Source organism: Narcine bancroftii, chromosome 5 (assembly GCF_036971445.1).
Source record: "Narcine bancroftii isolate sNarBan1 chromosome 5, sNarBan1.hap1, whole genome shotgun sequence".
Classification (NCBI taxonomy): Eukaryota; Metazoa; Chordata; class Chondrichthyes; order Torpediniformes; family Narcinidae; genus Narcine; species Narcine bancroftii.
In genome coordinates this window covers 144,136,718-144,152,901 of record NC_091473.1, presented here as the reverse complement: position 1 = coordinate 144,152,901, position 16,184 = coordinate 144,136,718, and the positions used below count along the sequence as shown (strand labels likewise).

General features: G+C 39.8%; 1 protein-coding gene across 7 annotated transcripts in view; it reads right to left on the bottom strand.

Annotated features, from left to right (window-relative positions):
* Nucleotides 1-16,184, bottom strand: part of nexn (nexilin (F actin binding protein)) — a 112,221-nt gene that overhangs the window by 27,680 nt on the left and 68,357 nt on the right. For 4 of the 7 annotated variants that reach the window (XM_069939318.1, XM_069939316.1, XM_069939314.1 and 1 more), the window contains one exon: nt 4,606-4,800. The exons of the other annotated variants lie outside the window; for them this stretch is intronic. In XM_069939318.1, coding sequence (XP_069795419.1) covers nt 4,606-4,800 — 195 coding nt within the window. The remainder of the gene's footprint in view (nt 1-4,605; nt 4,801-16,184) is intronic. 7 annotated transcript variants of the gene reach the window in all.

The window sequence follows — 16,184 nt, the reverse complement described above, 5'->3', positions numbered from 1 at the left end:
GTAGGATGTAGGAGATCCCAGAGATGTATTTATTTTAATTCAAGGAGCTTAGTAAGGAAGCTGGATGAGCTAAAGGTGTGGATTGACATGTGGCATTATAATGTTGTGGCCATTAGTGACGTGGGTGAAGGAAGGTTGTGACTGGCAGTTGAATGTTCCAGGATTTCGTTGCTTTAGATGTGACAGTGTTGGTGGATTAAGAGGGGGAGGTGTGGCATTACTTGTCAGGGAGTGCTGAGGCAAGGTAGACTGGAGGGCTCGTCGAGGGAGGCAGTGTGGGTAGAGCTGAAAAATAAGAAGGGTGATGTTTCTATTATGGGGGTATATTATCGACCTCCAAATGGGGAAAGGGAACTAGAAGAGCAAATGTGTAAGGAAATAGGTGAGATGTGCAGGAGAAATAGGGTGGTGTTCGTTGGGGATTTCAATTTTCCAAACATAGATTGGAAAACGCAGGATGCCTTAGTATTTATGCAATGTGTTCAGGATTGCTTTTTGCAGCAATATGTTGAGACGCCAACTAGAGGGGGAGCGGTTTTAGATCTGTTGTTTGGGAATGCAATGGGGCAGGTGACGGAGGTAAGAGTTGGAGAGAACTCCAACTTGATGATGGAAAGGGATAGGTCGGGTCCAAGGTTGAAGGTCTTCGAATGGGGGAAGGCCAGATTTGGAGAAATGAGAAGCGATTTGCAGAGAGTTGTGTGGGCTGATCTTTTTGCCGGAAAGGATGTAGAGGAAATTTGGGGGGCATTTAGGAGTGAGATTTTGAGAGTACAGGATCTTTATGTTCCAGTCAGGCCGAAGGGGAAGACTAAAGGTTCGAGGGAGCCGTGGTTTTCTGGTGAAATTAAGAAGTTTGTTTGGGACAAGAGGGAGGCCTATACCAAATTTTTAAAAAAACAAGGGATTGAGGAGATGTTTGGTCGTTACTTAGATTGCAGGAAGAACCTTAAGAGGGAAATTAGAAAGGAAAAAAGAAGGTATGAGGAGTCCATAGCTAATAAGGTGAAGGTGAATCCTCAGGGTTTTTACAGATGTGAACAGTAAAAGAAGGGTTAAGGATAGAATAGGTCCACTGGATGATAGGACCGTTGAACTATGTCAAGAACCGTATGAAATGGGAGAAATATTGAACAATTTTTTCTCTTCCGTATTCACAAGGGAAAGAGACATTGGGCTATACGAGATAAGAGAGGCAAAGGGCTTAGTTATGGAAAGGATAGGGATTAGTAAAGTGAGAGTTTTGGAGCTTCAAGGGTCAATTAAGGTGGATAAGGTTCTGGTTCTGATGGGATTTTTCCCAGGACTTGAAAGGGAGGTCAGGGAGCAAATAGTGGGGGCAGTGACAGTGATTTTTCAGGATTGGAGGGTTGCAAATGTTGTTCCATTGTTTAAAAAAAGGCAGTAGGTGTAGGCCAAGTAATTATTGGCTAGTAAGTTTGACTTCGGTGGTGGGGAAGGTTATGGAGGGTATTCTTCGAGATAGTATATATGTATATCTGGATAGGCAGGGATTGATTAGGGGCACCCAACATTGGTTTGTAAAAGGAAAGTCATGTTTGACCAACCTTGTTGAGTTTTTTGAGGAAGTGATAAAAAAAGTGGATGTAGGTAGAGTGGTGGATGTGATCTATTTGGATTTTAGGAAGGCTTTTGATAAGGTTTTGCATAGAAGGTTAATAAGGAAGGTTCAGTCACTAGGAATTAGTAGAGAGATTGTGACATGGGTTCAGAGGTGGCAGGAAGATAGACAGCAGAGAGTCATGGTGGACAACTGTCTGTCAGGTTGGAAGCCTGTGACAAGTGGGGTGCCTCAGGGATCGGTGCTCGGTCCCTTGTTGTTTATCATTTATATCAATGATTTAGAGGAGGGTGTGGTCAACTGGGTAAGCAAATATGGAGATGATATGAAAATAGGGGGAGTGGTGGATAGTGAGGTAGATTTTCTTGTATTACAGAAGGATTTGGTTTATTTAGAAGAGTTGGCTGAAAGATGGTAGATGGAATTCAATGTAGACAAGTGGGAGGTGCTGCATTTCGGAAAAAATAACCAGAATAGGACATATGCAGTTAAGGGGAGAGCATTGAGGCACCCAGAGAGCAAAGGGACCTGGGGGTTATGGTACAGAGTTCACTGAAGGTGGATTCCCATGTAGACAGGGTGGTTAAAAAGGCATATGGTATGCTGGCCTTCATAAATCATAGCATAGAGTATAGGAGCTGGGAAATGATGCTGTGACTGTTTAAGGCATTGGTGAGGCCAGGTTTGGAGTATTGTGCTCAGTTCTGGTCTCCATATTATAGAAAGGATATAGGTAAGATGGAGAGGGTGCAAAGAAGGTTTACAAGGATGTTGCCTGGCTTACAGCATCTGGATTACAGGGAGAGATTAAGGAGACTGGGACTTTATTCATTGGAATGTAGATGACTGAGAGGGGACTTGATAGAGGTATTTAAAATTATGAAAGGAATAGATAGACTAGACATAAACAGATTTTTTCCCCTGAGGGCAGGGGAGGTTGGAACAAGAGGCCATGAGTTAAGGGTAAGGGGGCAACACTTTAGGAAAAATATGAGAGGTGGCTTTTTCACTCAGCGAGTGGTGGCAGAATGGAATGATCTTCCGAATGAGATAGTTGCGGCAGGGTCCCTTCTGTCATTTAAGAGAAGGTTGGATGTGTACATGGAGGTGAGGGGGGTTGGAGGGTTATTGGTGGTGAGCGGGAGGTTTGAACTAGTGGAATTGTTCGAGTGAACCAGTGCAGACTCGAAAGGCTGACATGGTTATATGGTTATACTGCATTTGCCACTTCTCTGCCCATTTTCCTAATTTGTTTACATCTTTCTCCAGTCTCCATGTTTCAACACTACCTGCTCCTCCATCTACCCTTATATCATCCGCAAACTTGGCCACAAAACCATTCACTCCATAATCCAAATGGTTAATATACAACAAACAGAAGTGGCCTCAACACTGACCTCAGTGGAACACCACAGTGACAGACAGCCAACCTGAACATGATCCCTGTATTCCAACTCTCTGCTCCCTGCCCATCAGCCAATACTCTACCCACGCTCGTAGGTTTCCTGTTCAACCCCGGGCTCTTGTTAAGTTGCCTCATGTGCACAACCTTGTTAGATTCCCTCTGAAAATCCAAATACACAAAATCCGCTGCATCTCCCTTATCCAGCCTGCTTGTCTCGCCAAACAAATCCCTCAGGTTTACTACCTATCAGGACTATCTAAAGACTTTTAATGTTTCTGAAAGTCTCTGACAAACAATGAAAACAAATTAAACAGAGGAATTACAACTAATCGTGTCAGCAAGAAATTCATATATTTTTAAAAACATAAGAATTGAACATAGGACAAAGAACATTACAAAACACATAATCAAACAAATGTAACGTTCATTTGTTAATATTTAAAACACAATGAAATTACTCAATTACTTCTAAGAAAGGTAGAATTCCTGAAGTTGGATTTCTCTGCTAGATTTTCCCCTCCGCATTGAAAGGAACGGGACCATAGGGATGGTGTCAGATCCATGCTGGGGTCAATTCCACATCCTGGTTTTGCCAGTGTGAGTGTTGGAAAACCAAAAGAAATTTGGGGCTCTGTTACAAAGATAGTGGCGAGGACTTGTCAGGGAGATGGGGATTTGTCTGCCCACGGCAGTGGCCCTCAGAAATTATTGCATTATTAATCCAGCCTTACTCTAATATGCGTGAGCTTTAGAAGGAAGAGCCCAGATCATTTTCCGAGGAAGTACATTTCTGGTGTGAGTAGGTTTCACACTGGGAACAATACGGGTGGCTTGATGTACAAGATGGCCGATTTCCACTCTTTTGCTAAATCTATCTTGCAATGCATCTTTGTAATGCGTCTCTCCACATCTTTACAGATCCCCATCTGGACAACTTGGTAAATGGCATGCACACTCCCAACTCTGGCCTCCTTTGCATCTCCTCCCCAACCATGCCCTTCAGCCAATATTTGGCTCCGAGGCCTTCAACCGTCTTGACCCTACAATTACTTTCTTATTTGACCTTTCCTACTCTGCTCCTTCCGAACTTCTTTTTTAAATCTTTCCTTCAATTTCCTCGTTATTTGATGTCCTTGCAATGAATTTCATGAACTGTCCTGTTGAACATCCAATCCAAGTGCAGGAAATGGAGAAATATCACACTGATCCTCAACAGACAGATAGACCGACAGACAGACAGACAGAGTAGGCAACAGGAATCCAGCCAAGTGTCTCATCTCCAGCCTGGAGACAAATTTCATTTGTTGCTTGCGGTACAGTAATTTGACTGTCAATGCATTGCACTTCATAGAGGGATATTATCTTGGAGATGGTTAAGATTATGAAAGGTGTTTTTCTTCCATTATTTTCAACACACTGGGTGAGAATAGCACAATGATTCTCAAGAAACAACAGAGAAACAAGTGTGTACACTCAGTCAATGAGGGAAATCCTGCCAAGTCTTCCTCTGTAGCATGAAGACAAACTGTACCACCTTGGATTAGATCCAAGACGTGGAAAATGAAGGTGCACAAAGTTGGGTCACTCCACTGAGAGTGCATCGGGGATGCGGACTTACAGACAAGATCGCTGAGTGGCACCTCCCTCCTCGAAAGGAACATCCGTTTTCTTCATATCCTCTCTTCTCTTCGATAATTTGGTGATCAGCATCTTCCCAAGCTTTCTCCAGATCCTCCACATTCATTTTAATTTTGCCTGGTGTTTTGTTAACACCTTCAGAAACGTCTGTGGTTGAGGAAGAAGCTTCATCTTCCTGTTTCAAAACAGAAACCCTTTCTTTTAATAAACCTTCTCTGCTCACTTACAATTCAGAGAAGACACGTGGTAGCTTGGGTTCCAACCAAGGTTGTGTTTTCAAGTTCTCACTTTGCAATCAAGACTGGTGTCCTTTGGAATATTAATGTTGTCCATGGCGTAAGACAAATGAAGAGTGGGGACTGAATCACTCAAAATTCCACCCTTAATATCAACCAACTATAGACCAAAAGACAGGAGCAGAAATAGGCTATTCAGCCCATCGAAGCCCATTTAATCATGAGCTGACCCATTTTCCCATTCACCCTTACTGCCCAACCTCTGATGCCCTGGCTAATCAGGAACTTATCAATTTCTCCCTTAAATACACCCAATGACTTGGCTTCCACAGCCACCTGGAGCAACAAATTCCACAGATTCACCATCCTCTGGCTGAAGAAATTCCTCATTTCCGTTCTAACCCTTCAACCCTGTAGTCATGCCCTCTTATCCTAGACTCTCCCACTATGGGAAGCAACCTTTCTATGTACTTTGTCGATGCCTTTCAACATTCAATATGTTTCAATGAGATCCCCCCCTCATTCTCAATTTTGAGTATAGGCCAAGACCTGTCAAACTTTCTTCATATAATAACTCTTTCATTCTCGGAATCAACCTTTTTTTAAAAAGAAAATTACAAAACAGTTCTTTTTTCATCTGTTTTCTGGAATTTTCCAAAAATGGCTGGCTCTTCTACTTTCCTAAAAGAATTCATTTCATTTCATAGCACTGAGGCTTCCCCATGAAAAGTTGCATGGAGTTTTGGATATCTCATTGAAAGATGGATAGACAAGTAGAAACAAAAGTAACCGCAGATTCACCAGGAGAATACAGTTGTGGGAAGTGATGTCAGACATAGGGTTTCAGTCATCAAATTAGAGAAGACCATCATGGAACCATACAGCAAGGAAATGGCCTCTTCAGCCTAACTTGCCCACACTGCATTATTCCCCCCAAATTTTTCAATAGTACCTGCCTCAACCACCTCCTCCAGCAGCCAATTCCATGCACCCACCACCCTCATGTTCCTTTTAAATGTCCTCCCCCCCCCCCCATCTTAACCCTTTTATTATTGATTCTATTACTCTGGACAAAAGACTATGTTTTTCTGTAATGATTTTGTACACTGTATACCCCCCCACCCCCACCCCATCCTCCTGTGCTCCAACCATAAAGCCCTAGCCTGCTCAACCTCTCCCAGAGGCTCGGGCCCCCATGAGTCCTGGAAAAATCCTTATAAATCTTCTCTGCACCTTTTCCAGCTTTGGAATACCTTTCTTGCAGCAACGTGACCAGAATTGAGCACAGTATTCTAAATGGGGCCTCATCAATATTGTACACAACTGTAACATGATCACATAGAAACATAGAAGATAGGAGCAGGAGTAGGTCATTCGACCCTTCGAGCCTGCCCCGCCATTCAACGAGATCATGGCTGATCTTAAAGTTCAGTACCCCGTCCCCGCCTTCTCTCCATAACCTTTAATACCTTAATACTGAAGAAATAGATCTAATTCCCTCTTAAATATATTTAATGAACTGCCTCTACTGCCCTCTGTGGCAATGAATTCCACAGATTCACCACCCTCTGGGTCAAGAAATTCCTCCTCATCTCGGTCCTAAATGGTTTGCCTATTATCCTCAAACCATGGCCCCGGGTTCTGGATTTTCCCATCCTTGGAAACATCCCATCTGCATCCATTCTGTCCAGTCCTGCCAGAATTTTATAGGTCTCTATGAGATCCCCTCTCAATCTTCTAAACTCCAGCGAGTACAATCCCAAATTGCTCAATCTTTTCTCATGTTATTCCTGCCATTCCAGGTATCAGCCTGGTGAATCGCCTTTGCACTCCCTCCATTGCAAGAACATCCTTCCTCCGATAAGGCGACCAAAACTGCACACAATACTCCAGGTGTGGTCTCACCAAGGCCCTGTACAGCTGCAGTAAGGTATCCTTGTTCCTATACTCAAACCCTCTTGATATGAAAGGCCAACATACCATTTGCCTTTCTAACCGCCTGCTGTACCTGCATGCTCGCCTTCAGTGACTGGTGCACAAGAACCCCTAGGTCTCTCTGCACTTCCCCATCTCCCAATCTATTGCCATTCAAATAGTAATCTGCCCTCCAGTTTGTATTACCAAAGTGGATAACCTCACATTTATCCACATTGTAGTGCATTTGCCATGTATCTGCCCAGTCCCTCAATTGATCCAAATCACACTAGAGCTTCCTGACCCCCTCTTCAGTGCACACAATCCCTCCTAGCTTAGTGCCGTCTGCAAATTTGGAGATATTACATCCAATCCCCTCGTCTAGATCATTAATGTAAATTGTGAACAGCTGAAGTCCCAGTACAGATCCCTGTGGCACCCCACTGGTTACCGCCTGCCACTCAGAAAATGAGCCGTTTATCCCGACTCTCTGTCTTCTATCTACCAGCCAGTTCTCAATCCACATCAATACTTTGCTCCCAATCCCATGAGCCTTGATTTTGCATGCCAGTTGTTTATGTGAAACCTTATCGAAGGCCTTTTGGAAATCCAGGTACACCACATCCACTGGCTCTCCCCCATCTATTTTACCTGTCACCATCTCAAAGAATTCCAATAGATTTGTCAAGCACGATTTACCTTTTGTAAATCCATGTTGACTCTGTCCAATCCCTTCTCAGCTAGTCATATGCATCCTTAATAATGGATTCCATCATTTTGCCCACTACTGATGTAAGGCTCACCGGCCTATAATTCCCTGCTTTTTCTCTACCCCCCTTTAAATAGTGGGGTAACATTAGCTACCCTCCAATCCATAGGTACTGATCCTGAGTCTATCGAGTTCTGGAAAATAATTTTTAAAGCATCTGCTATCTGAATGTCCACTTCTTTAAGTACCCTAGGATGTAGATTATCAGGCCCTTGGGATTTATCGGCCTTCAATTTCCCCAAGACCATGTCCTTAGAGATACTGATTTCTTTCAGTTCCTCCCTTGTATTAGTCTCTATGTTTCCCAACATCCTTGGGAGGTTATTTGTATCCTCTCTTGTGAAAACAGAACTAAAGTAAGAATTAAATTGGTCTGCCATTTCCTTATTCCCCATTATATATTCCCCTGATTCTGACTGCAAGGGACCTACTCTGGATTTCACCAATCTTTTCCTCTTGATATATAAAAGCTTTTGCAGTTGGTTTTTATATTTGCCACAAGCTTACTTTCGTAATTTATTTTTGCCCTCTTGATTAATCCCTTTGTCCCCCTTTGGTGCATCTTGAACTGCTCCCAGTCTTCGGTTGCGGTACTTTTTTTGGCCAATTGATATGCTCTCTTTTTGGACCTAATGCTGTCTCTAATTTCCCTTTTTATCCACGGTTGAGTCACCTTTTTTGGTTTATTTTTATGCCAAACCGGTATAAACGATTTCTGCAATTCTTCCATTAGATCTGTGAATGCTTTCCATTGTCTATCCACAGTCAACTCCCCCATAAACACCACCCAATCAATCTCACTCAACTCCTGTCTCATACCATATATTCAATACTCTGACTGATAAAGGCCAATGTGCTGAATGTCCTAACTGTGTCCTAACTGTGACACGACTTTCAAGATTTCATCTCTTCAACACTTCCCAGATCCTTATCATTCACAATCCTATTCACGTTAGACCTCCAAAATGAAACACCTCATGTTTTTTTTCTCTAAATTTAGACAAGCAGTATGGTAACAGGCCCTTTCGGCCCATGAGCCAGTGCTGCCCAATTGACCTACAACTCTGGTGCGTTTTGGAAGGGTGGGAGGAAACCCACACAGACACGGGGAGAACGTACAAACTCATTACAGACAGTGCTGGATTTAAACCCCGGACGCTGGCGCTGTAATAGCGTTGCGCTAAATGAGCTGCCCAAATCGATTTTTCTTGTTACATCATAGACCAGCAGCAATATAAATTCATCAAGACAATGGTATCTTCAATAACTGTCAATAATATAACCTCTTCCTTAAATCTAAACTTAACCTCAACTATGCGCAAGTGTGTGTGTCCGTCCGAAACATTTACAGCTTAGGCACTCAAAATCTTTAAACTGATATTCAGAAGTAATTATGGAGTAGGTAAGACACTGAGTCATAAGGCTTCTCAAAACTCATGAATTATTGTCGAGTTGCTTTCAGAGAAATGTTTCCTCATAGGAATGATTTTTAACAATTCCCCTCTTCCTTGTGTAGAATTTATGGAACTTGGACATCCACAATAATTCCATAGACCCAGGCAAGGGTTAAATCATCAAATAGGTTATGACCCAAATGCAAAAATGATCTTGCTTTCTTTATCCAGATATTGGTCAGTCAAAAGTGACCATTACAATGGCCACAACAAATCGCTACTCTCCCCTAACAAGGAGAAGCAGCAGAAGTGACCATCTTCCCCAAAGTCACTTTAATTCTGTCTCTCCAGATGACTTTCTGATGAATTAGAACTGCTTTTCAAGTGTCTAAAATCACATGACTTGCTTCATCAATATTGGTTTTCAGTTTCAATTTCCCAAAAGCCTGAGTCATATGGCAGATGGCCTCCTATTTGCATAGATGTTGTCTTGAGTAAACATTCATTGTTATAGTACCTGTATTTTAATTGAACAATAATAATGCAGTTTACAGCTTTGAACATGGGTGCCTTTGCAATTGTTAAAAAGGTTGTTATCTGTATGTCTTTCCCTCATCTCACCCCCAAAGTAACTTTACTAAAAATAAACAGAAACCTGTAACTTCCACAGAGAAAAATTGAGCTTTTAAGAACAAAATTTAAATACAAACTGCAGTTTTTCTATTTAATACTACATTCTAATATTATATTATATAATATAATTAAGCATTAAAACATTACAGCACTGTACAGGCCCTTCGGCCCTTCATGTTGTGATGAACCATATAAAAGTCACGAAGAGCAAGGGACCGAGAACTGATAACTGTGGTTCTCCACTAGTCATTGCCCTCCATGCAGAGTACCTCCCTTCCACAACTACTCTCTGCCTTCTTCATACAAGCCAATTTTTTATCCATACAGCTCAGTTTCCACTGATCCAATGTCTCTTGACTTTCTGGATGAGTCTCTCATGGGGGACCTTATCAAACGCCTTACTGAAATCCATATAGACCATATCTACAACCCTACCCTCATCAATTTCATTAGTCACTTCCTCAAAGAACTCAATTAGGCTCATGAGGCATGACCTCCCTTTACAAAGTCATGCTGACTATTCTTGAGTAAATTATTCCTCTCCAAATGCTGATAGATCCTATCCTTAAGAATCCTCTCCAAGTTCGTCTGTCTAATTTGAATATTTTGCAGAATTTGGATGAGAAGTTGGCTCATTTTCAGCCCCAGGAAAAGGACCAAATGAAGCATGAGACTCACTGGTCTATAATTCCCAGGATTCTCCTTATTACCTTTTTAAACAAAGGGACTACATTTGCCATTTTCCAATCCTCTGGCACCTGCCTCATAGTCAAAGAGGATTAAAGATTATAGCTAATTCTCCTGCAATTTCTTCTCTTACCTCCCACAGCAATCTAGGGTACATCTCATCCGGCCCCAGGGACATATCAATCTTGATATTATTAAGATCAAACACTTCCTCTTCTATAATTACCACATTGTCCAGCACATAGTCCTGTTCCATTTCAACTATAATGGAGACTGAGAAAACAACAAGATGCGGGGGGGAGACCAGCAGCGGCCCCCTGAGGAAGTTGGGGTGCTGTCACTGGGAGTCCAGACCTGCAGTAAAACTTTTAAAATGCCTTCTGAATTGCAGCAGGAGCTGCAGTTACCTGTTTCTGCCACTGAGATTTACAGTGTATGCAAATGAATGCAGTTATTCAAGCTGTTATAAAACCTGGTGAGGTGGGCCCACCTCACTGACAAAAGTCAAAGGAGGAAAAACCCAACACCCAACCCCAACCAACCAATTTTCCCTTGCAACCGCTGCAACCATGTCTGCCTGTCCCGCATCGGACTTGTCAGCCACAAACGAGCCTGCAGCTGACGTGAACATTATCCCTCCATTAATCTTCGTTCGCGAAGCCAAGCCAAAGAAAAAAAGAAGATAAAACCTGGAATGGATTTATTGACATCTCAAATGAATGAATTTACTTGATAAATTTTTTTTAGAGATTTAAATAGAATGGTTAGGGAGGTTTTATGGAGGGGTAAATTTTCAAGAGTAGCTTTGAATAAATTAACTTGGAAATATGAGTTAGGGAGATTATGTTTACCACATTTTCAAAATTATTATGAGGCAGCCCAACTTAAATTTATTAGCTCATTGATGTATTTGGTATGGCCTCCTAGTTGGGCTAAAATTGAGATGGCAAATATTTCTGAATTTGAAATACATCAATTTTTATTTAGGTGGAATATGAATTTGTTACAACAATATAATGTGCCTTTACTAAAACATTTAATGAAATTATGGATAAAGAAAAATAAAATGATAGGCTCTAGGGATAAATTATTGGCTTTGACTCCGTTGTATAATAATCAACTTATTTATTTTTCAATACATATTCAAAGTTTATTGCATTGGAGATTTAAAGGTGTGAAAAATTTGGGAGATTGTTTTAAAGAGGGTGTTTTTATCTTTTAATCAGATGAGGGAAGATTTTGGTATTGATAAGAACTCTTTATTTCTTTATTATCAAATTCGATCTTTATTAAGATGTATGTTTGGTAGAGAAATGATTTTACCTAAAATGACTAAATTTGAGACTTTTCTTATGAAGGTACCAGAGAGGGGTTATATTTCATCTATGTAACAAATATTACAGGATGGTATGGATAAAAAGGGTTGGGATAGATCTAAAATTAAATGGGAAGAGGATATCGGTTTTATTTTTTCAGAGGATGATTGGTTAGATATCTGTTATGATAGTGTAACTAGTTTGATAAATGGACGTTATGCAATGATTAATTACAATTTTTTATATCAATTATATTTAACACCTGAAAATTTTTTAAAAATTATGGTTTTCATGAATCAGATTTGTGTTTTCAATGTGGCGATACGGTTGGAACTTTTTTCATGCTGTTTGGTCATGTATACATATACAATCTTTTTGGAAGAAAATTCAATCGTTTTTAGAATATCTGTATAAGATTAAAATAGTTTTAGATCCAACAGTATTTTTATTGGATAGTTGGCAACCTCTGAAAGGCTTGGGATTAGATAAGTTTCAGCTTGCTTTTGTATATTTAGCTTTATCTGTAGCGAAAAAATGTATTGCTAGTACGTGGAAAGATACAAATATGATTGATATTAATAAATGGCAGAATGAGATGAAATATTGTTTAATAATGGAAAAAATTACATATGTTTCACGTGATAATTATAATTTTCTTATTAATAAGCGGCTGCTATATTCAGAATATTTATATTTCAATTTACATGGATTAGATCTTAATGTGTATATTTAACTTTTTTTAATATCCTTTTTATTTTCCTTATTTTTTTATGGCTCTCCTTAGGAGAGTTGGCTGAAGGGGGGGTTCTTTTCTTTTTTTTATATATATTAAAAATGTTCATGTTCATGTTTAATTGCTGTCTATATCATATGTTATTTGTTTTTTGAATGAATAAATAAAGTTTATTTTTAAAAAAAAAACTATAATGGAGACAAATAGAACATTTTTCAAGCAACAATGGAAATCTAACATCTTGAAAGGGAATCAGCCATTACATTATCCTTGCCTTTAATATAAGCTATCATTAAATCATATTCTTGCAAAATTAAATTCCAGTTTAACAATTGCCTATTTTTATTTTTTATTTTACTTAAAAACACTAAAAGATGGTCAGAATAGACAACAATTGATCCCTGAGCCGTACAAATGTAAACATCAAAATGCTGCAAACCCAATACAAGGGACAATAATTCTTTCTCTACATTAAAATAATTCTTTTGTTGTTCATTGAATGTCTTGGATAAGTGAGCCACTGGATGGTCAATATCATCTCAGTCGTTCTTTTGTAATATCACTGTTCCCTCATCAACTGTTAAAGAAAATGGCTTTTCAAAGTCAGGTGACTTCAGCGCAGATTCCTGACATAAAATGGCTTTCAATTTATCAAATGCTTCCTGACAAATGGTTGTCTAAATAAACTTTTCACTCCTTTTCAAAAGGTTAATCAAAGGAAGGGGATATCAGCAAAATTTTTCACAGAACTTTCCTAAGAATTATGAGAATTTGGATTTTAGCAAGAGGCAGCCTTAACCAAGGTATAAGTTATTGATAAAACTAAGTAGTTTATGGATCATGCGATGAATCAAGTTGACTCTTGTGAGTGTCACTTCAAACAAAACATTGACCCAGTTCGTCTGTCTAATTTGAATATTTTGCAGAATTTGGATGAGAGTTGGCTAATTTTCAGCCCCAGGAAAAGGAACAAATTTACCTTTCCTAAAAATCTCCAAACAGCTTTCTTACCTATGGGAACAAGGAACTCAGAAATCACCTAAACTTTTGCCTGGACAGTGCCAATTGTCCTTGACCAATAACATAATCAAGATAAGTCACAGTAGCATAGCAAAATTCACTTTTAGCTAAATTAGCAGTAAGGTTTGCTTTTGAAAGTTTGTCAAACCATTTCTCTAACTCAGAGATATGTGCTTCCCAGGTGTCATTCCCAGTAACCAAATCTCAATATAAACGTAGGCATGCTACAAATCTTGAATCACAGTAATGATCATCCTTTGGAATGTTCCTGAAGAATTCTTCAATCCAAATTGTAGAACATTGTATTCATATAAACCTGACGGGGTTACAACTGCAGAAATCTCCCTACTTTTCTTTGTTAAGGAAACATATCAGTGGCCTTTTAATAACTTCATCTTCATAAGAAACTTAATTTTTCCAACCTTATCTACACAATCATCCACCCTAGTGATAGGATAAGCATCTGTCTATGATCAGTGCAAACTCTAACTGTCCCATCTGATTTAGGGACCAGGACACAAGGTAAACACCAATTTGAGGTAGAATATCCAATAGTATCATTCCTTAACATATAGTCAATCTCTTGATTGACCAGTTTACACTTTTCGACATTCATTGGATATGGATGTTGTTTGGTTTTGAGTCTCCAATATCAACCACATGACAAGTCATTGACGTTCTCTTTGGTCGATCTAGAAACAATTTCCTAAATTTTAAAATTAACTTTCATTTGTTCCTTTTCCTGGGGCTGAAAATTAGCCAACTCTTATCCAAATTCTGCAAAATATTCAAATTAGACAGACGAACTGGGTCAATGTTTTGTTTGAAGTGACCCTCACAAGAGTCAACTTGATTCATCGCATAATCCATAAACTCCTTAGTTTTATCAATAACTTATACCTTGGTGAAGGCTCCCTCTTTGCTAAAATCCAAATTCTCATAATATGTTAACATGGCAACTCTGCATTTTACATCTCCAATCAGGTGTTTTAACTCTGTAGTTGACTTCATTTACCTTGGACTTTATCTCATACAGGCCTGAAGATTTTACCCTAAGAGGATTAGAATTTGTTGGGAAAAGAATTAACACTTTATCCCCTTGTTTAAAAGTTCTCATTTTAGTTTTTAAAAAAAATCATACCAGACCTTCGTTTTATCTTGAGCCATTTTCAAATTCTCTTCAGCTATTCTGCAGACCTTCTACAAATGATCTTTACACTTTGAAACATATTCCAACAAATTCAACTGCACATCTTTATTAACCCATTGTTCCTTCAACAATATTAAAGGCCCTCTAACTTGATGTCCACATACCAGCTCAAAAGGACTCAAGCTGAATGATTCTTGTATGGACTCTCATCCCAGTCCTTCCCATTCCCATAAGAATAGGTCCTCATCATAGTTTTAGGAGCGAATGGAACCTCTCCAAAGCCCCTTGAAATTCTGGATGATATGCAGATGACGTGATTTGGCTACCTCCCAATTTATATACTATCTGCCAAAACAGTCCCGACATAGTTGGCAAACCAACTAAAGTGAAAAATTTCACAAGAAGGCTGGACACAGTTTTATCTTTAATATTTTTAAGTGGTATTGCTTCTGGAAACCTGGAGGCTGTGCACATGACAGTTAACAAATACCGATTCCCAGCATTTGTATTGGGCAATGGGTCAACACAATCAACAATAATTTGAGAAAAAGGTGTACCAAAAGCAGGAATAGATTTTATAGGGAGCCACTGGGAGAGCCTGATTGGATTTCCCCACAACATCTTTTCTCAGACTAGGCCAATAAAATTGTTTCATAATCTCTATACAGTTTTCTTTACCCCAGTATGACTACCTTAGGATGGGCTATGGGCCAATGTTAACATTCCATCCCTATAGGCTTTAGGAACTGCAACCTGGTGAAAAACTGCCCATTCTTCACTGGCAGGGATATCAGATGATCTCCACTTCCTCATCAACACACCTTCCTTGAAATAATATCCAACTGGCACTCTCTTAATTTCATCATCAGAGAGAGCCTTCCCTCTCACTTCAGTAAGAAGGTTCTGCCTCCCAATAAACTCCTTTCAAGGTAAAGACAAATCCTTACTCTCAGGTTTAACACCAGAACTCTGGGCCAATAAAGAAAGATGTAAAGCAGTGGTTTTCAAACTTCCCCCCAAACTCACATTGCACCTTAAGCAATCCCTTTGCCATAAGGGCTCTGTGATTAGTAAGGGATGGCTTAAGATGGTATATGGGTGGAAATAAATAGTTTAAAAACCACTGTTTTAATCGTACCGAATTGACTCGTTATATGCACGGTTTCAGTACCCGAAAGGAAATGGGCCATTGACAATTTTTCTCAAGCAAAATATTTCAGTCACAATTGGGACGAGAGCAGTGGTTCTCAACCTTCCCTTCCCACTCACATCCCACCTTAAGCAATCCCTTACCACTCACAGAGAACTTATGGCATAGGAATTGCTCAAGGTGGAATATGAGTTGGGGGGGGGCAGTTTGAAAACCACTTATGTAAAGTTTCTGGCAAGTCATTACAACCTGATTGCTATTGTGCACTATATCACAGACACCTGTCTCTTCTAAATCGGTCTGTACAGCACCTTCTTCACTGGCAAGCCTTTTAGCCATACACAGCGTTACTGCTGGATACATGTCAGAATCTGTCTCATCAATAACTGGATTATCTGTTAACTTCACTACAGGGACAACTTTTCCCTCTGCAAAATCAATTCCTAATAACTAAACCCCATCCACAGGTAAACATGACCGGAACCCTATCGTAACAGGTCCATTAACTAATTCTGATTTTCATATTATCTTATGCCGAGGTATCAACTCCGAATCAC